This window comes from Elephas maximus, chromosome 2 (genome assembly GCF_024166365.1).
Source record: "Elephas maximus indicus isolate mEleMax1 chromosome 2, mEleMax1 primary haplotype, whole genome shotgun sequence".
NCBI lineage: Eukaryota > Metazoa > Chordata > Mammalia > Proboscidea > Elephantidae > Elephas > Elephas maximus.
In genome coordinates, this window is record NC_064820.1 from 67100288 (window position 1) to 67118670 (window position 18383).

The 18383-nt window shown below is 35.9% G+C and overlaps 1 protein-coding gene across 2 annotated transcripts in view; it reads left to right on the forward strand.

The window, feature by feature from the left end:
- IPO11 (importin 11) overlaps nucleotides 1-18383 on the forward strand; it is a 244644-nt gene that overhangs the window by 144161 nt on the left and 82100 nt on the right. For both annotated transcript variants that reach the window (XM_049864207.1, XM_049864214.1), the window contains exons 25-27: nucleotides 892-987; nucleotides 1690-1803; nucleotides 7771-7892. In XM_049864207.1, coding sequence (XP_049720164.1) covers nucleotides 892-987; nucleotides 1690-1803; nucleotides 7771-7892 — 332 coding nt within the window. The remainder of the gene's footprint in view (nucleotides 1-891; nucleotides 988-1689; nucleotides 1804-7770; nucleotides 7893-18383) is intronic.

Below are 18383 nucleotides of genomic sequence, written 5' to 3' on the forward strand. Positions count from 1 at the left end.
TTGTTACAGAGGGCGCATCTAATGTCATGCTACGTTTGTTACAGAGGGCACATCTCACTCCTATAAAAGTAATTTCTATTTATTGATTAAAGAAAAAAATTAAAAAATTCTATTTCAGAATTTTCACATGCAACATCAGTGTTCATGATTAATAATCTGTACAAGTGTACATGAAAAAAGAACACGATTTTTCATTTAATATGCAGTGTATATACAACATGCCATTTACCTTCCAATTTACTGATAAACGTGGATTTGTTTTTGGCAGTAGAATAGTTATTACTCACTTCCTTTTTTCACTGTTCAAAGCCTTTTGCTGCCTTTACGACTGAACGTTTTCTAAGTGTTATTGGTTTAAAATGCAAAGGTAAGAATTATATTAACATGATGCCTATGTTACTTCCTCTAACATAATGTTATTAAATGTAATTCTGTACAAGATGTATAGCTGTGTCAAAATATTTATACATTAGATGAAACTGCTTGTTTTTAAAAATAGAATGCCTTATAATAGTGTGTTTAGTGCTAGAATAAGGAGCCATGGTGGCACAGTGGTTAAAGCACTTGGCTGCCAATCAAAAGGTCGGTGGTTCTAACCCACCCAGCTGCTCCTTGGGAGAAAAGACCTGGCAGTTGGCTCCTGTAAAGATTACAGCCTCAGAAACCCTCTGGGGCAGTTTTACTCTGTCCTGTAGGGTCACTGTGAGTTGGAATGGACTCAAGGGCACACAACAACAATGCTAGAATATTGCGTGCCGGAATATTGCATACCCTATGTACTGTATTCTCAAACTTGGTGTGTAATATTTAAATACATTGTTGTTGTTAAGTGTTTTGCATGAAGCAGTGACTTATAATTCTGAGTATTAAAAATGTTCTTTCTGGTTTCAGGTTGTGGAAAATGCCCTTAAAGTGAACCCAGTATTAGGCCCGCAAATGTTCCAACCGATTCTACCTTGTGTTTTCAGGGGGATTATAGAAGGAGAGGTAAGATTTTACTTAAGCTTCTAAGGGTAGTATTGGACTCTAGGGTTCTAGTTTTAATTATTCTCCATTCTTCATTGGGAAAGTATTTCTTCATTGTTGTTAGATATAAAAAGAAAGCTGTCTTTTTATTTTGATCGTCTTAAGTAAATTTTCATGGTAGTTATACAACTTTGTCTTTCCTTCTCCACACAGGAAAGTATAGATTTCCTTTTACATTTCTTCTCTTTCACTCACATGCATGTGTATTCACACACAATAATTCAAAGCAGAAGGAATGGTTAATGACCTAATTCCAATGCTTAACTATTAAGAATATGAGGGGAAAGTAGTGCTCGTTTTTTTGTATACTGAACATACCATAATACTGGCTATTTTGTAAATCCAACTCTTAAATAGATTCATGTAACCATGTTAGGAGCACTTAAAGCAATATACATATGCCATTGATTTCTCTCTCTCTCACATGCACAAACATGGATACACACATAGACATATATTTCATAAGTTAGAAGTCAGGCATTCATTCATTTATTAGAGTGAATTTATTACTAATAATATTTATTGATCATTTAGAATTCAGTTAATTCTAAAGAGAAGAATATGAAGAATGTTTTTTATATTGCTGATGACTGTTATTGTCAATTAATTTCTTATACTTGTACCTTAACACAGTTTTACATGTGCTGTTTTTTAATTGTACAGAGGTATCCTGTAGTGATGTCCACATATCTTGGAGTCATGGGTCGAGTACTGCTGCAAAACACTAGCTTTTTTTCTTCACTTCTTAATGAGATGGCACATAAATTTAATCAGGAGGTAAGAAATCATATATTTGAATGTAAGGAAGTGTTTATCCAAATACATATTAGAAATAGTTTGATGAAATACTGAGTCTTTATTTAAAAAGTCCTTTTATATTATTTAAACCTTTACATTTTTAATATTTAATAACTTAAGCTGTGCTGATAATTTGGGAGAGAAGAAAGAAAAAGGAGTCTGAGAATGGCAGTTGCAACTTTTTTTACATTTTGTTATTGCTCAGATTAGGCAATTGTATTCTGCTTAGTCATAGGGTAGAGTTTTGATTTGTAGTCTTTACTCACGCATAATCTGAAACAGGAATACTTCGTATAATCATGTACTCACTCGGCTTCGTTTCTTTAATCAATTCATTCTAAATGGCATGGCTTGAGAGAGTTTGTTATAATTACTATTGAAAATGACCTTTTTAGCAAATAAGAACAGTTTTGGTTATTCTCAGTCCATTGCATTTCCATATAAATAATAGAATTTATCTGTCAGTTTCTTAAAAAACTTGCCTGCTGAAATATTGACTGGGATCTCATTAACTCTAGTAATTTGGAGAGAGATGACATTTAAGCAATATTGAGTCTTCTCATTCGTGAACATGAATTTATGTTTATTTAGGTGTTATTAATGTTTCCTAAGAATATTATATAGTTTTTGTTATACAGGTGTTGCACATATTTTGTTAAATTCATACCTAAGTATTTCTTGTTTTTTATACTGTTGCGAATGATGTTTTTAGAATTTCAGTTTGTAGTTGCTCATTGGTAGTGAAGAGAAATAAAATTGATTTTGGTATATTGACCAAGTATCCTGTAACCCCAGTAAATCTACCACTCATTTTATTGTAGATTCCTTAGAATTTCTCACATACACAATTATGTTGTCTGTAAGTAGAGACAGTTTTACTTCTTCTTTTCCAATCTGTAAGCCTTTTATTTAATTTTCTTGTCTTACTGTACCAGTTAGGTCTCCTAGTATTATGTTGAATAGAAGTATTGATGAATCTCTTATAATTATGCCTAGTCTGTTGCAAAGTACTTCAGGCATTAAAGCTGATGGATTCTGATAAAAATTAAAAGTGAACGTATAAAATGTGAAAAAAGCAGAAGATATTACAGAGATGAAGAAATAGCATATACCATTGAATCAAAACAAAGTATTAATCCCAAGTTGATTTAAATGAGTGTTGGGTTCCTGAATGGTGAAACACTCTCAACCTTTCTTTGTTCTTGGTATCTTGAGTTGGTGCTTCTCTGATTTCATTTCTCCAGACACTATCTCTTTATACTGCATCAGGATTGGTGAAGGTGACTTAAGGAATCTGTACGGATTTTCAGCCAGTTCTACTGCTTTGAGCTCTGTGCCATACCCTTGCCGTCTTTGTTGCCTGAAAATTGCAAAGTTCTGAATGGCAGATCTGCTTGCATTGGATAGCTGTTCGCCCTGGCAAGCAGTTAGGTGTCAGTCTTTTCTGTTCTGCTGAGTCACTTGCCACTCTTTTATCCATGTGTTACTGTTTTTGTTGTTAGGTGCTGTTGAGTCGGTTCCAATTTATAGCGACCCTGTGTACAACAGAACGAAGCACTGCCCAATCCTGTGCCATCCTCACAGTCATTATTATGCTTGAGCCCATTGTTGTAGCCACTGTGTCAGTCCATCTCGTTGAGGGTCTTGCTCTTTCCGCTGACCCTCTACCAAGCATGGTGTCCTCTAGGAATTGATTCCTCCTGACAACATGTCTAAAGTATGTGAGATGTAGTCTTGCCATCCTTGCTTCTAAGGAGCATTTGGGTTGTGCTTCTTCCAAGACAGATTTGTTCATTCGTCTGGCAGCCCATGGTATATTCAGTATTCTTTGTCATCACCACAATTCAAAGGCGTCAGTTCTTCTTGGGTCTTATTCATTGTCCAGCTTTTGCATGCATATGCAGTGATTGAAAACATCATGGCTTGGGTCAGGCACCTTAGTCTTCAAGGTGACATCTTTGCTTTTTGAGACTTTAAACAGGTTTTTTGCAGCAGATTTGTCCAAGACAATGGGTTTTTTGATTTCTTGACTCTTGCTTCCATGGGTGTTGATTGTGGATCCAAGCAAAATGAAATTCTTGACAACTTCAGTATTTTTTCCATTGTTACCTTATTCTTGCTGGCAATATCCTTTAATTTAGATTTTATAAATTTTGAAGGGAGAACAATACTTTGTTAACTTACCCCAAATCCTGAAAATTCCAAATTCTTCATCCTAAGACGACGACTGTCCTCAGTATGTACCACTTAGACCATAATATTTTCCCTTAAGCAATCCTAAATGTTTACCTTGAAAAAGAACTCATCTTTTAGATTCTAAAAAGATCAAAAGTACTTTTTTTGTCTGCATGATGAGTCAAATTTTTTATGAAATCTTATGTAAAAATGACGTTTTATTTCTTGAATAGCAGTTGGTATGAAGGTTAGACTAAGGAGGTAACATTTGGAGACAAAAAAAAAAAAGTGATCTTTATTTGCCTAAACATTTTTCTGTCCTTCTACAGAGGATTGCTGGACTTCTCATGTGTAAAATTACTCTGTCCTTACAGAAGCCACATTTAGAACTTAGATTCATTAAATTTATAAAAAAGTGATAGAACTAGGCAGGGAAATAACGGTCTTTATACAATAGATAATTATTTAGCTGTTTTTTTTTTTTTCTTCTTCAGCATGAATAGTTTGTACTTTTGTCTGCACCTACCAGCGTAGCCCTGGTTGCCCAGTGGTTAAGAGTTCGGGCTGCTAACCAAAAGGTCAGCACTTCGAATCCACCAGCCACTCCTTTGAAACCCTGTGGGGCAGTTTTACTCTGTCCTGTAGGGTTGCTATGAGTTGGAATTGACTCAGCAGCAATGGGGTTATTGTTTACTGGGATAGAATTTGGCAAACAGTATCAAAGTAGAGAAATTTCATCATTTTCTTTTACTGTTTAGAAAATATACAGTTTTCAGAAATTAGTTTTCTGGAGATGCCACAGAATTCTTTTGTTGCTTTATGATTTGCTGCAGATGGTCATCAACATTTAGTACAGTTATCCTGCTCTGTTTTTGTGACCTTACAGTCTGTTCAGTTCAAAGTAGCCATGTTATGTTTTCTGACATATATGTATGATTTTGTCATTTCCTGTTTCAAACCTTTTCAGTCTGTGCTTTGGGTTTATGATTGAGCCCAAGTTCTATAATGTAGGTTTGCCTACAGAGACCTGCCATAACCTGGTTCATCTTTACTCCTTTAGCCTTGTCTTTTATTACTGTCCTTTTTGAAGTCCATGATCTAACATTCACTGTTTTTTCAATTCCCTTAAAAACACCTTTTCTCCCTCTTGCTTCAGAGGTTTTGCGTATAGGCTGCATTCCGTCTGCCTAACACTCTCCATCCCAATTCTTCAGTCACCTTTAGTTGATTCCCAGTCTTCTCTTTGATTATAGCTTAAAAATTACCTCTTTTGGAAACCTTGCGCTGACTCCCCAAGCCTTAGTTAGGTCTCTCTTACATGTTCCTATAATATTGGAAACTATACTTATAGTACTTTTTTTAGTATTTATCATCAGGATGAGGCAAGTGAGACACCAAGTATGAGTGCCTCCTTAAATTTTGTACCTCAGGTCCCTTGTTTGCTTCACCCCTAGCTCTGGCCTTGCTTATCAGGATCAGCAAACTATGGCCTGTGGGCTAAATCCAGCCTGCCGTCTGTTTTTAGACAGCCTATAAACTAAGAATGGTTATTACATTTTTTAATGATTGGAAAAATTTTTTTTAAAAAGTAATATTTTTTGGCAAATGAAAAGTATGTGAAGCTCTATATTGGGACACATCCGTGCATTCATTGATATATTGCTTTTACTACTTTTGGGAGTTGACTGGCTACGAGTTAGACCTTCTGGTCCATAAAGCCTTTTTGGCCCTTTACAGAAAAAGCTTGCTGGCTCCTCAAATTCTAATTGCTTGTTTAATTAAAATCTCAAGAGACTAGAAGCTCACTATGTGCTGTTATGTGCTGTTTTTTTATTAAATATTCTTTTGCTAAATAGATAAATGTAAGTGATAAATGAATAAAATAGACTGTACTGAGATACCTGTCTTTGTTGATTATACATCTTTTATTTCAACCAGATATATTACTGTAGCTTCAGTTTTATATGTTAAATTTTAACGATATCTTGATATTTGCTTTTATACTGGTTACAATTTTTTTTTTAATTTTGCACAAAGGATTAACTGTACTAAATTTTTATAGCACATCTGTACCATTTGTTTCTAAATTAAATATGATTTACAGACCAAAACAAAAAGCCATTGCTGTTGAGTTGATTCAGACTCGTAGTGACCCCATAGGACAGAGTAGGACTACCCCATAGGGTTTTCAAGGCTGTAATCTTTACAGGAACAGACTGCCACATCTTTCTCCCTCAGTGTGGGTATGGGTTTGAAACGCCTATGTTTTAGTTAGCAGCTGAGTACTCAACCGCTGTACCACCAGCGCTCCTTGAATTGAAGACCAGAAAACCAAAAGCCAAACCCAGTGCACATGTTGAGTCGATTCTGACTTATAGAGAGCCTATAGGATAGGGTAAAACCCCAGAGGGTTTCCAAGGCTGTGAATCTTTACAGAAGCAGACTGCCATATCTTTCGCCTGCACAGAGTCTGGTGGGCTCGAACTGCAGACCTTTTGGTTAGCTTTAACCACTGTGCCACACCATGGTATAAATCAGTGGCTGTCAAACTTTTTTGGTTCACAGCGCTATTCTTGTCTTAGTAGTGTTTTTACGGTGACCTTAGGCTAAAAGAAATATCTAACAGTTGCATTTAACCACTATTTCTTGCTAACAGAATATGTGTGTCCACTGGACACTACCCAAATTCTCAAACCTTGGAATCAGATTGTACACTTCTGCCCTCATTTTCTGTTCTGCCTTGACTTTTGGGTAGAACTTCGTGAAGATATAAAGTTATTGAAAGAAATGTAAGATTGAAAGTGGGAATTACCGTGAACTAGTAGTTCTTCTTGCAGTGTCCGATAGATGTTGCTGTTTCTCTCAGAAATTTAAAATATCATGTGAGTTTTGCTATGGCACCTTAGGGTGCAGTACAGTTTGGGGACTCATGCATGAATAATTATCTCACAGCAGTAGGTGTTTTCTTGGCTTCTCATTATAAGCAATGTGCCGAAGCATTTCTTGGAAAAGATGTGGGAATATTAAAGAAGACAAGAATGGGAACTTAAAGGTTGATTTTATATTATCAGTATCCCTTCAGTAGAAAAACAAAAAAAAACCCAGTGCTGTCGAGTCGATCCCTTCAGTAGAGATTTTAATATTAAATGTATTTTTTAAAAGGTGTTAGAAGTAGAAAAATGTTTATAAGCAAACCCTGTGACTCACTTTCAGTCTATATGATCAGTACACTTGGTTGTTGGATTATTTTAACTTTATTTTTAATGTAGGATATGAATGTCCAAGAATGATTCATTGGTTTTCCTTTGAAATTCTTGAGGTTGAGGTTGCAACCTGTGTTTCCTCTGAGAGTAGCAACAACTCTGTCCAGCAAATTACAGAACAATGAACTGTAATTATCCAACTGAATAAACTATAACCTAAGTACAAGTTGACAGTTCTGAAAAATGTGTGTACTTTTTCAGTGTACTGATAAGAATGTATTAGATTGGTGATTTATTAAATGAAGTTACTAAAATCACTCATTGATTACATAACTGGTTTTGAACAAATCTACTTAGATGTCATGATTAATTGCCTGTGAAACGAGTCAGTTTCAGGCTTTACTCACATTATCTCTTTCCAGATCAAGGCTTGCTCCACATTTTATTCAAGCTGTGTGGTTTGCTGGGATTGAATTTTAACGATTCCTTATGAGGTTTTAGCCTTCAGAAGTATTTGTCCACTGGTAAATAGCATTTCAAATATTTTGAGATGTGTTCTGTTTTTTAGATGGACCAGCTTTTGGGAAATATGATTGAAATGTGGGTTGATCGCATGGACAACATTACCCAGCCTGAAAGAAGAAAACTTTCAGCTTTGGCTTTGCTTTCTCTTCTGCCATCTGATAATAGGTGAGGAAATGTTTTCTTAAAACTTATTTCTTTAAAGCATCAAAATGCTAACACTATTTTTGGTCTTCGGTATTGCTCTGTGTTGCTGGGCAGTGTTGCAATCTGTGTTGCTGGGCAGCGTTGCACTGGGTTTTTGGTGGGTTTTTAATGCTAATTTTGTCAGTAGATAACGATGTGGCAAGTGTTAAGCTAAATATAGAAAGGTATAAAAAGGATATGTACTCCTGAGTGGGGGCTGCAGTTTAACTTGGCTGTATTAATTTTACCAGTTTATATCATTCCAGTCTGAATTTCCTTTTTTTTTTTTTTTTAAATCAGGTTTTATTAGACTTATTTTAGGTCTTCCTGGTGATTCAAAAGTATCATTACCTTATTTTATTTTGAATTATCTCTAAAGAAGCTTGCAAGGTTTTTTTTTTTTTAATAGAGATGAAGTATTTGTTAAAATTCTTATTTCCATTTGGACATTTAAAGATGAATGTCTATTTTCTTTGTTTTTGTTCTTGTCTTTGGTGAGTTTGGTATTACAAGCTTTTTCTTTTTGGCACTTTTAATTTTAAATGTTTAAAAAGCAGCCTTAAGACCTGATACTGTGTGAGAAGAATAATGATAATATGTTAGATCTTTATATCTTAGAGCCATTTTAGAGCATATGCATCCTATTAGTAAATTAGTAACATAAATCCATTTGGTTTTAGAGAACCTTATTTTTCTTCATGAATTATTTGCACCTAGCATGATAATTTGGATTAAGAATACAGGTAATTGATTTATACTAACACCGTAACAATAAATAATTACCAAGCACTTAGTGTATTTTTTTTTTTTTTAGTGTATGCCATATATGTTGCCAAGTGTATTACATTTATCTCATTTAATCCTTAAAACAATCCTTTGAGGAACAGGCGTGATCATTTTCTTACATTTAAAGCAAACAAGTGCTTTAAAATGTTAAGTAATTTGGCTAGGGTTAGAGAACTAGCATGTGGCACAGGCCAAATTTAAACCTGGGCAGCTTGTTGCCGGGATTACTCTTTTCACCACTAGGTGATGCTGCTTCCCAGCTAAAATTTAGGGGCATCGTATTTATTTTTGGAAACCAACTTCTGGTTACCTACATTTTAACTTACTGCTCTTTCCCTTTCTCTTAGTGGGGAAAAAGTAGCTTGAGAATTATTCAGGGTTTTAAAATTGAAATGTTGAAGATCCTGGTCCTTGGCAGTAGTCAGCACTCAACAAACATTTGCTGAACAAATTAACAGAAAAAACTACTAAGGTTAATAATAAAAGCATTTTAGAATTTTCTTTAATGTAAAGTACTGGTATTAAGAGGAAGCTAGAAGTGACACATTAAGAAGTGTAAAAGCATACCTGTCTCAGTTATCTAATGTTGCTATAACTAAGGCTTGAGGCCCAGCCCTCTGACCACACTGGTGCTTACGCTGCCTGTGAATGCAAAACTGACAGAAGAGGTCTTGAACCATTTTGTACATAGCTGTAATAGCTACAGAGCCCCGGAGGCACAGTGGTTAAGAGCTACAGCTGCTAACCAAAAGGCCAGCAGTTCAAATCCACTAGTTGCTCCTTGGAAACCCTGTGGGGCAGTTCTACTCCTAATTGTGTCAGAAGCATATTGTTTTGCATTTTTTGTGACAATGCTCTTTGCCTCAATATTTAATTTTATTTAAGTTGGTTGTCCAAAAATATTTTAATAAATTTAATAGTTGGCTTCTGTGAGGAAAAATAGTTGATTGAGGTTTATGGCAAACCACCTTAATTGAAGAGGCAGGACTTCATTAAGACTAGAAAATTCTCTTAAACATTAAAATTTCACATGTAAAAGTTGTGAGTTGATAGCTTTGTGATGGGAAGATCAGGTCTTATTTTTGTTTTTAAAGTGAAGTAACTGTTGAAAATCTAATGGGCATTAGTGAAATCATGTCTTTTTAAGGGCACTGACAAAGTCCTGAATAATGTGCTAATGGAATTTTAAAGAGTAATCGTTTAACTTTATAATGTTCATAATGGACTAGTGACTGAAGAAATATTGATACAAAAAATGCTACAATTTGAAAATAAAGAAAACTTTACTCCTTCTCTGTCCCCCATGATTACTTCCTGGTTAATTTTCCATGTAATAGTAATTTCTTGGTCCTGTATTTTTTTCATCTTTGCCTCAATATGCATGCCTAGTGAATTAATAAGGCTTTTTTAAAGCAGATTAAATTGGAATGTTATCTTCTCCTTCTATTATACCCGATTTTCAAATCCAGAAATAAATCTGTTGTTCTAAAGCAGGGTTTCTCAACCTGGGCACTAATGACAGTTTCAGTCCGATGATTATTCGTTGGGGAATGGGGTGCTTTCCTAAGCATTGTAGAATGTGTGACAGCATCCCTGGCCTCTATGCACTACCCAGTATTTTAGGCAAATCACACATGCCTACCTTTGTTAACTGTGCTGTCCCCCCCGCCCCCACCCGCTGCGAGATGTTTTCATAAGTGCCCCTATACCAATTTTTTTTTTTTTTTACATGTTGCTTTAAAAAAAATGAGCATCACACACTTAAAATATAACCTCGAAGGGTGAGGGCGAGGCTGGCAAACCATCATAGAAGGTGAGTGTTATTTTAGCATAAAAATGCAGTAGATGCTAGTAGCACATCTCTCCTTCCCTCTAGTCATGACAATAAAAAAAACATCTTCAGACATTGCTATCAGACAGCCCCTTGACAACAAAATTGCCCCCAGCTGAGAACCTGCCGTAATGAAAGATCATTTGGGACACTATTAAGCTTTCTTTTATTCTGATGCACTACTCCTGCTTCAGAGACACAGTGAAGACTATAGACTTTAGAAAACACAGTTGTTTTGGAGTCATTCCAACTCACGATGACACCATGGTGTCAGAGTATAATTATCCCTGTAGGAGTTTCAGTGGCTGATTTTTTCAGGAAGTAGATTGCTGGGCCTTTTTTTGAGGTGCCTCTGGATGTACCCAAACTAGCAACTTTTCCGTTAGCAGCCTAGCAAGTCGACCATTCGTTCCACCCAGGGATTCCACAGACTTTAGAACCGCATCTACCCAAATCCCAGTGCCACCAGTCACTTGCTAATGACCGTTGCTAAGTTACTTAACTTCCCTTTGCCTCAGTGCCCTCATTTTTAAAATGGGAATACTAATAGTATCTTTCTAATGATGTTGTTGTAAAGATTACAGGAGCTTACTTATTAGGGTCAAACTGCATAGATGGTTAGCTGTTATTATTGCCTCACTTCCTCCCTCCCTCCCTCCTTCACCCATCCACTTACTCAGTACCTAGTTCTAAAAGATTATCTCTGTGTATACATGCCTTCATTTTTATTTCCATACATTTCAAATGTATTGGATATCTGTATAGCTAGCTGTTCATTAATTTCAAAATGTGTGTTAACCATGTATGTTCTAGGATTGCCCCCACTGCCCTATTTCTGACCTATCTTGCCACTATTTGACAAGTGTATTCTCTCCCAGTGGTTTCTGAAGAACAGTATATTACAGGCATTAGAAACATGTCCCAAGATTCTTGAGACTTAGTGTTTATGAAACAGATGATAAGTTTAGGTTATAACTACATTGTTTCCTAGGATGTCACTAATCAGAAAATAGGAAAATGAAGAGAGAAATGTAAATATTTTTAGTATAAAGTTTGCTATTCATTCAGCATTGTCATTCATTAACCTTCAGCATGTTAAATGATTTTGATATTACAATGTGCATGTTAAATGATTTTGATATTACAATGTGAGATTCATTTCAATTTGCTAGGAATTTTTAGGCCTAAAAAACTATATTGGACAGATTGTTATATATTTGTCCAGACTGCATGAATGGACTCTGTCAGGATCAGATGAAGAGGGATGTGGTGTTGGGGTAGGGATCTGATACTATGTGAGACCCTTTTTATAATCACATTTCAATGATAAAAATGTTTTTGCATCTGAAATTTAAATGGGTAAAGTTTTACTTAGAAAATAAACTTAAATAACTAAATTCAGAATGCAGAAAGTTAGGTATAGAAGAATCTGAGTTTGTTTCACTCATGTCTTTGATCTAGGTATTATACATTTTTGTAGTAGTCCAATATTGACAGTATCCTTAATGTTTAAGAATAACAATTCGTTACTTGTTACCTTCAACTTGATGATCTTTTGTGGTATTCTGTATTATCAATAACTTAACAATACATTATTCTGTGCTTCTTATATACATTCTTGGAAACCGTGGTGGCGTAGTAGTTAAGTACTATGGCTGCTAACCAAGAGGTCAGTAGTTCGAATCCACCAGGTGCTCCTTGGAAACTATATGGGGCAGCTCTACTCTGTCCTAAAGGGTCGCTATGAGTCGGAGTCGACTTGACGGCAGTGGGTTTTTGGTTTTATATACATTCTTGAAACCCTGGCAGTGTAGTGGTTAAGAGCTATGGCTGCTAACCAAAAGGTTGGCAGTTCGAATCCACCAGGTGCTCCTTGGAAACCATATGGGGCAATTCTACTCTGTCCTATAGAGTCACTTTGAGTTAGAATCAACTCTATGGCAGTGGGTTTGGTTTTTGGTATTGTTACATTTTCTTCATCACCTGAGCATGGTAGTCTTTTTTTTTTTAATTGTGCAAGTTCTTGTATCCTTTCTGTTTACTAGTTTTTAGCTAGAATCGTTTTCAGATTCTGAATATTCTAAGCTTGAGTTTTCTTCCTTTTTTATGGTCTATGTTATTTTTACACAAGGACCCCTGCTGGTACAGTGGTTAAAGTGCTTTACTGCTAACAAAAAAAAGGTCAGCAGTTTGAACCCACTAGCTGCTCTGTGGGAGAAAGATGTGGCAGTCTGCTTCCATAAAGATGTATAGCCTTGGAAACTATGCGGGCGGTTCTACTCTGTCCTGTAGGGTCGCTATGAGTCAGAACCGACTCAATGTCAGTGAGAGTTTATTATTTATACACATAAGGAGTAGTAGTATTTTCCTCAGCTAATTTTTATTGAAAATAAGATCCAAGTTACTCTTTACATATGCCTCTTTTAATGCTTTCCTGAACGATATAAGTTTAAAAAAAAAAAAAGCTACTGCTTATAGATGAGAATGAGACTATTCAAACTTTTGTGTTTGTTTTGTTAAAATATCAGTTCCTTTTCCAACTTCAAAGACACGTTTTTATGATAGAGTTCTAAGAATTTCATATATAAATAAGTATTCTTTGACCAAGCTTTTTAAAGAATTTTAAATTTCACTTAATTTTTTTAGGTTCAAGGAAGTCACCAGTGGTGAATATTTAACATAAACTAGTTGAATGTTCAGAAGACTTGGTTGTTTAAGTGTGTGTGATGGCTTGCTTGCCAGGAGAAATTGCCTGATAATACAGTTATCTGAGCATCTGGTTTACTAAACCCACTTGGATTGAACACTCAGTACCTCTTCGTGATTTTCATTTATCCAAAAATAGTACATGTAATATCAACATTTGGGAACTTAGTATAACTTAAGAATTTTTTAAGATAATGGAATTATTTTCCGTTTTAAGGGTTTTGAAGGATTGGACTAGTAGAATCAAGGTAACAGTGAGATTCCAAAGGATAACATTTTGATATAATTTAAATATAGTTAAGTAAGTATCCATTTACAGTATTTAATTCTGTACTATGAATTTTGTCTGAATTATGAATGGCTTAAACTGAACATTTCTAAGTGAATATTTAACATAATAGAATTTTATTTCCATCTTTTAAAATTGGGTTTTTTTGTGTGCATTTCATATATAAAATACATTGAGTGGACTTTTTTTTCTATAAATTTTTTTTTTTTGTAGTTTAGATGAAGGTTTACAGAACAAACTAGCTGCTCTTTTAACAGTTAGTACACATATTGTTTTATGACATTGGTTAACAACCCCACAATATGTCAGCACTCTCCCTTCTTAACCTTGGGTTCACTGTTGCCAGCTTTCCTGTCTTTTCCTGCCCTCTAGTCTTGCCCCTGGGCTGGTGTTCCCTGTTAGTCTCATTTTGTTTTATAAGCCTATCTAATCTTTGGCTGAAGGATGAACCTCAGCAGTAACTTCGTTACTGAGCTAAAAGGGTGCCCAGGGGCCATACTCAGGGTTTCTCCAGGCTGTGACAGGCCAGTAAGTCTGGTCTTCTTTTTTTTCTTTTTTTTTTTTTTGTGAGTTAGAATTTTGTTCTACGTTTTTCTCTAGCTCTGTCCAGGACCCTGTATTGTGACCCCTGTCAGAGCAGTCAGTGGTGGTAGCCGGGTACCACCTGGTTACACTAGACTCAGCCTGGTGGAGGCTGTGGTAGTTGTGGTCAGTTAGTCCTTTGGCCTAATCTTTCCCTTGAGTGTTTGCTATTCTTTATTCTCCCTTGCTCCGGAAGGGGTGAAACCAGTGGACTGTCTTAGGTGGCTGCTCACAGGCTTTTTAAGACCCCAAAGGCTACTCACCAAAGTAGAATGTAGAACATTTTCTTTACAAACTATGTTATGCCAGTTGAGCTAGATGTTCCACGAGACCATGGTCCCCACAGTCCTCAGTCCAGCAATTTGGTCCCTAAGAAAGTTTGGATGTGGCTATGGAGCTTCTATGACCTTGCCTTGTACAAGTTGTGCTGGCTTTCCCAGTATTGTGTACTGTCTTATCCTTCACCAAAGTTATCACTTATCAGTTGTCTAGTTAATGTTTTTCCATCCCTACCCCTCACCTCCCTCATAAGCATCAAAGACTGTTTCTTAAAATTGGATGTTTTTTACTTTTAGTTTATGTGTTCTTATTTAGCATTTTATAGTATTTTCTTGTATCTGTAAATCCTTAATCTGAGATTTTTATTAGCTTTTCACGAGTAAAAGCTTGTTCTCAAATTTTTACATGTCTTTCACACACACACACATACACACACACACACAAACTTAGAAACATTTTTTGTAACATTTTTATTGAGATATAATTCATAGACTGTACAATTCATCCATCAAGTGTATAATTCGTAGTGTTTAGTATGTCCACAGAGTTGTACAACCATCACCACAATCAATTTTAGAACAGTTTCCTTACCCCAGAAAGAAAGACTGTATGTACTCTTTTGTAGTTACTCCTCCTTCCCTCACCCACCTCTAGTCCTAAACAACTAGTCTAATCTACTTTCTGTCTCTATTATTTGCCAATTCTGGGCATTTCATGTAAATGGTATCATATAATATATGGTCTTTTATGACTAGTTTCTTTCATTTAGCATAGTGTTGTCATCTTTGTGTTCTTAACACCATGCCAGATCATAGTACGTTCATAGTCAGTTTATCGAATGAATGAAGAATGAATTTAATGAATATCTACACTGCGATAGTCAGCAAGTGTGCTAACTTTTCCTCCCTAATAACATTCTGGCTTCTGTACTCCCAAGGAATGTTTATGCTTGAAAAATTAAGCTAGTTTGACATCTAAGTGTTTTCATCCTGGTAGGAAGTGTAGCATACTTATTGGTCACTCTTTAAAGTACCATTCAGTTTATTATTAGCACACCATAAAAACATGTTTCTATGTAACAACCTTAAAGAGGAGAGTTTCTGTATACAGCCTGGTTTATAGTATCATTATAAATCAGTGAGGCAACTTGAGGTATACTTTCAGTCTTTTTATTATATTTATTTTATCTGTAAATTTTGGACACTTGTCTATTAATGCCCCTGTCTAAAATAGTGTAGCATAAATTTAGATATATTCACATTGAAAAGGATTTATCATTTAAAATTAGTCATTTGAGCATTAAATATATTTTCATAAATTCAGAAAGGAGATAGTGTAGAATTGTGGGATTTGGAATTAAATTAGGTTCAGACACTTCGAAAGTAAATTAGTATCTTTGGCTATCATTTTACTGTAAAAAACAAAGAAAGCCAAACCGATTTTCATCCAGTCTATTCCAGCTCATAGCAACCCTATAGGACAGAGTAGAACCTGCCCCAAGGGGTTTCCAGGGAGCGGCTTGTGGATTGGAACTGCCGACCATTTGGTTAGCAGCTGAGCTCTTAATTATTGTGCCACCAGGGTGCCATCATTTTTCTATAGTAAAGAATTGATATTGTTATTGTTATTGTGTGCCATCAAGTCAATTCCAACTCATAGTGACCCTATAAGACAGCATAGAACTGCCCCATAGGGTTTCCTAGGCTGTAAATCTTTACTGGAGCAGATCACCAGGTCTTTTCTCCCATGGAGCCATTGGTGGGTTCAAAGCGCTGACCTTTCAGTTAGCAGCTGAATGCTTAACCATTGTGTCACCAAGGCAAAGAATTAATAGTATTTTATAGTTCTATTATTAAAAATGAAATGAGATGGACAGGATTTATAACTGCAGTATAATTAAAGTAATTCCTAAGGCATTTAATAATCAGTGAATGCTAAAAAGTCCCTTTGTGTCATGTATTGCTTCTATTATAGTGATGGTTAAGTTTGGAATGAAAAGTCATTAGTGGACACATTTGTTTATATTTATTATCTGACATAATTCAAAAACAAATGAGTGACTTCAAGTTGAATTATTTCCAAAATGAATAATCAGTCTCAGTTCTGAATTACCCATTCTTACATAATGGAGTTGGGCAAAGGACAACTTGAAAACAGCAAATTCCCATACATTGTATAGTTCGATTTTATAAATAGGTTTCTCTTAGCAGGCTGAAGTTGTTACCCACTAAAGTCACATTGTCCCTGTAGCCATTGAAAAGCTGTATTATGTATGAATATCAAGCTCCAGATAGGAGAAGCCAGTCAGTGAAGACTGATGGTAGTCACTTTCCTCTCCTCTACCTCGTGTTTTCAGTTGAACAAGATGACCAAGGCTTGGCTAAGCTATCTCATGCCCTACATTGTACTAAATATGCAGTCAGATTGGCATAAGGCACCATTAGTGATCACCTTATCCCTAAACTGTATGACCTTTCCCTCTATCTTTACCTCTTCCCATCAAATACTTACAGAATGTCTTTGGTGCTCTAGGCAATGGGATTACAGTGGGGAGCCAAACAGATCTAGTCCTTGACTTCATGGAATTTATAGTCTTAAGGTTTTCAATTTTGTGGTGGTTGCTGTTGTTGCTGTGTTTACTCAAGATTTAGCTTGGCCTGATATCTAACTTAGTTTGTATTATCTGATTATATGGTAATTAATGGTAAGGGATAGCAAGGTGCCAACAGAAAAGTCCTTTAGAAGTTTTGTTTTGCCAGAGTAAACCATAAAATGAGCAATCCTTTTGAAGTATGCTGAGTGATGATAATTTCTCTGTTTCTCATTGCTATGTAAGGAAAACAAAAACATGAATAAGATTACTTCAAAGTTTCAGAACCTCAGCTATTGAGGTTTTGTTTGCTTCCTGCCCGCCCTTTGAATATATGATTTGCAAAGGGAGTAGATCAATTATACCCTTAGACGTTCAAAAGAATAATCTTTGAATTGTAAATGTTTTCTTTCTTTTTATGTAACCTAATTAATTTTTAGTAATTATTCGTTCTGGTCATTTCAACTCAATTAGGAAAAAAAAAACCCTCTTTGATACAGCTTTTAATTTTTTTTTCTTTTTTGGACTAGGCTATGCATATGTATTTTTTGGATCTTGTTGTGAATTTATGGGCTGGTTTTCTACCCAGGCATAATTTGAGTAAGTTATCTACTTTTGAACTGGTTAATATTCATAAACTGAATTCTTATTTATTTATTTACTTTTAGCTTTAACAGAAGCTGACAAATGTAGACAAGATACAGGTGGTTTAGGAAGATGAATAGTTGGTACCAATTATATGTTCATTGCCTTCATCTGCATACCAAGCAGTTTTATGAAGAACGCAAAAAACCCATTGCTGTTGAGTTAATTCTGACTCATAGCGCCCCTATAGGAGAGAGTAGAACTGCCCCACCAGGTTTCCAAGGAGTGGCTGTTGAATTAGAACTGCCAACATTTTGGTTAGCAGCCAAGCCCTTAACCACGGTGCCACCAGGGCTCATTTATGAAGAAAGAGGTACATTATTTTTTCTTGGGCTTAGTGATTGTAAAAACAGCCTTGGGGCAGTGTCTGATCTCCTCCAGTCCCACAAGGGGGAAGGAGAACCCAGATGAACAGCGCGATGAGATGGAGGCCAGACAAAAGCCTTCTCTGTCCGCGGTCTTTACTAATTCTGATGCCGGTCATTCCTTGCACAGCACACTCTACTTATCTGCTGGGTTCAGTAATTCATTGCAGTGGCTGCGTAGAACTCATAGACCACACTCAACGATTATGGAGTTTATTAGGGAAACAACAGTTATAATTCAGGCTTAGGAACACTCAGGTTACAGTTCTTCTATCAGGACAGCCTCTTCGCAACTGTGCTTGCAGACATGTCTCTCCCTGGCCCTAGGCCTCTCCGCAGAGAAACTCAGCTTTCTTTGTGCGCTGGAAAGTCAGTCACGCCATCTCCTGCTGCCAGGACT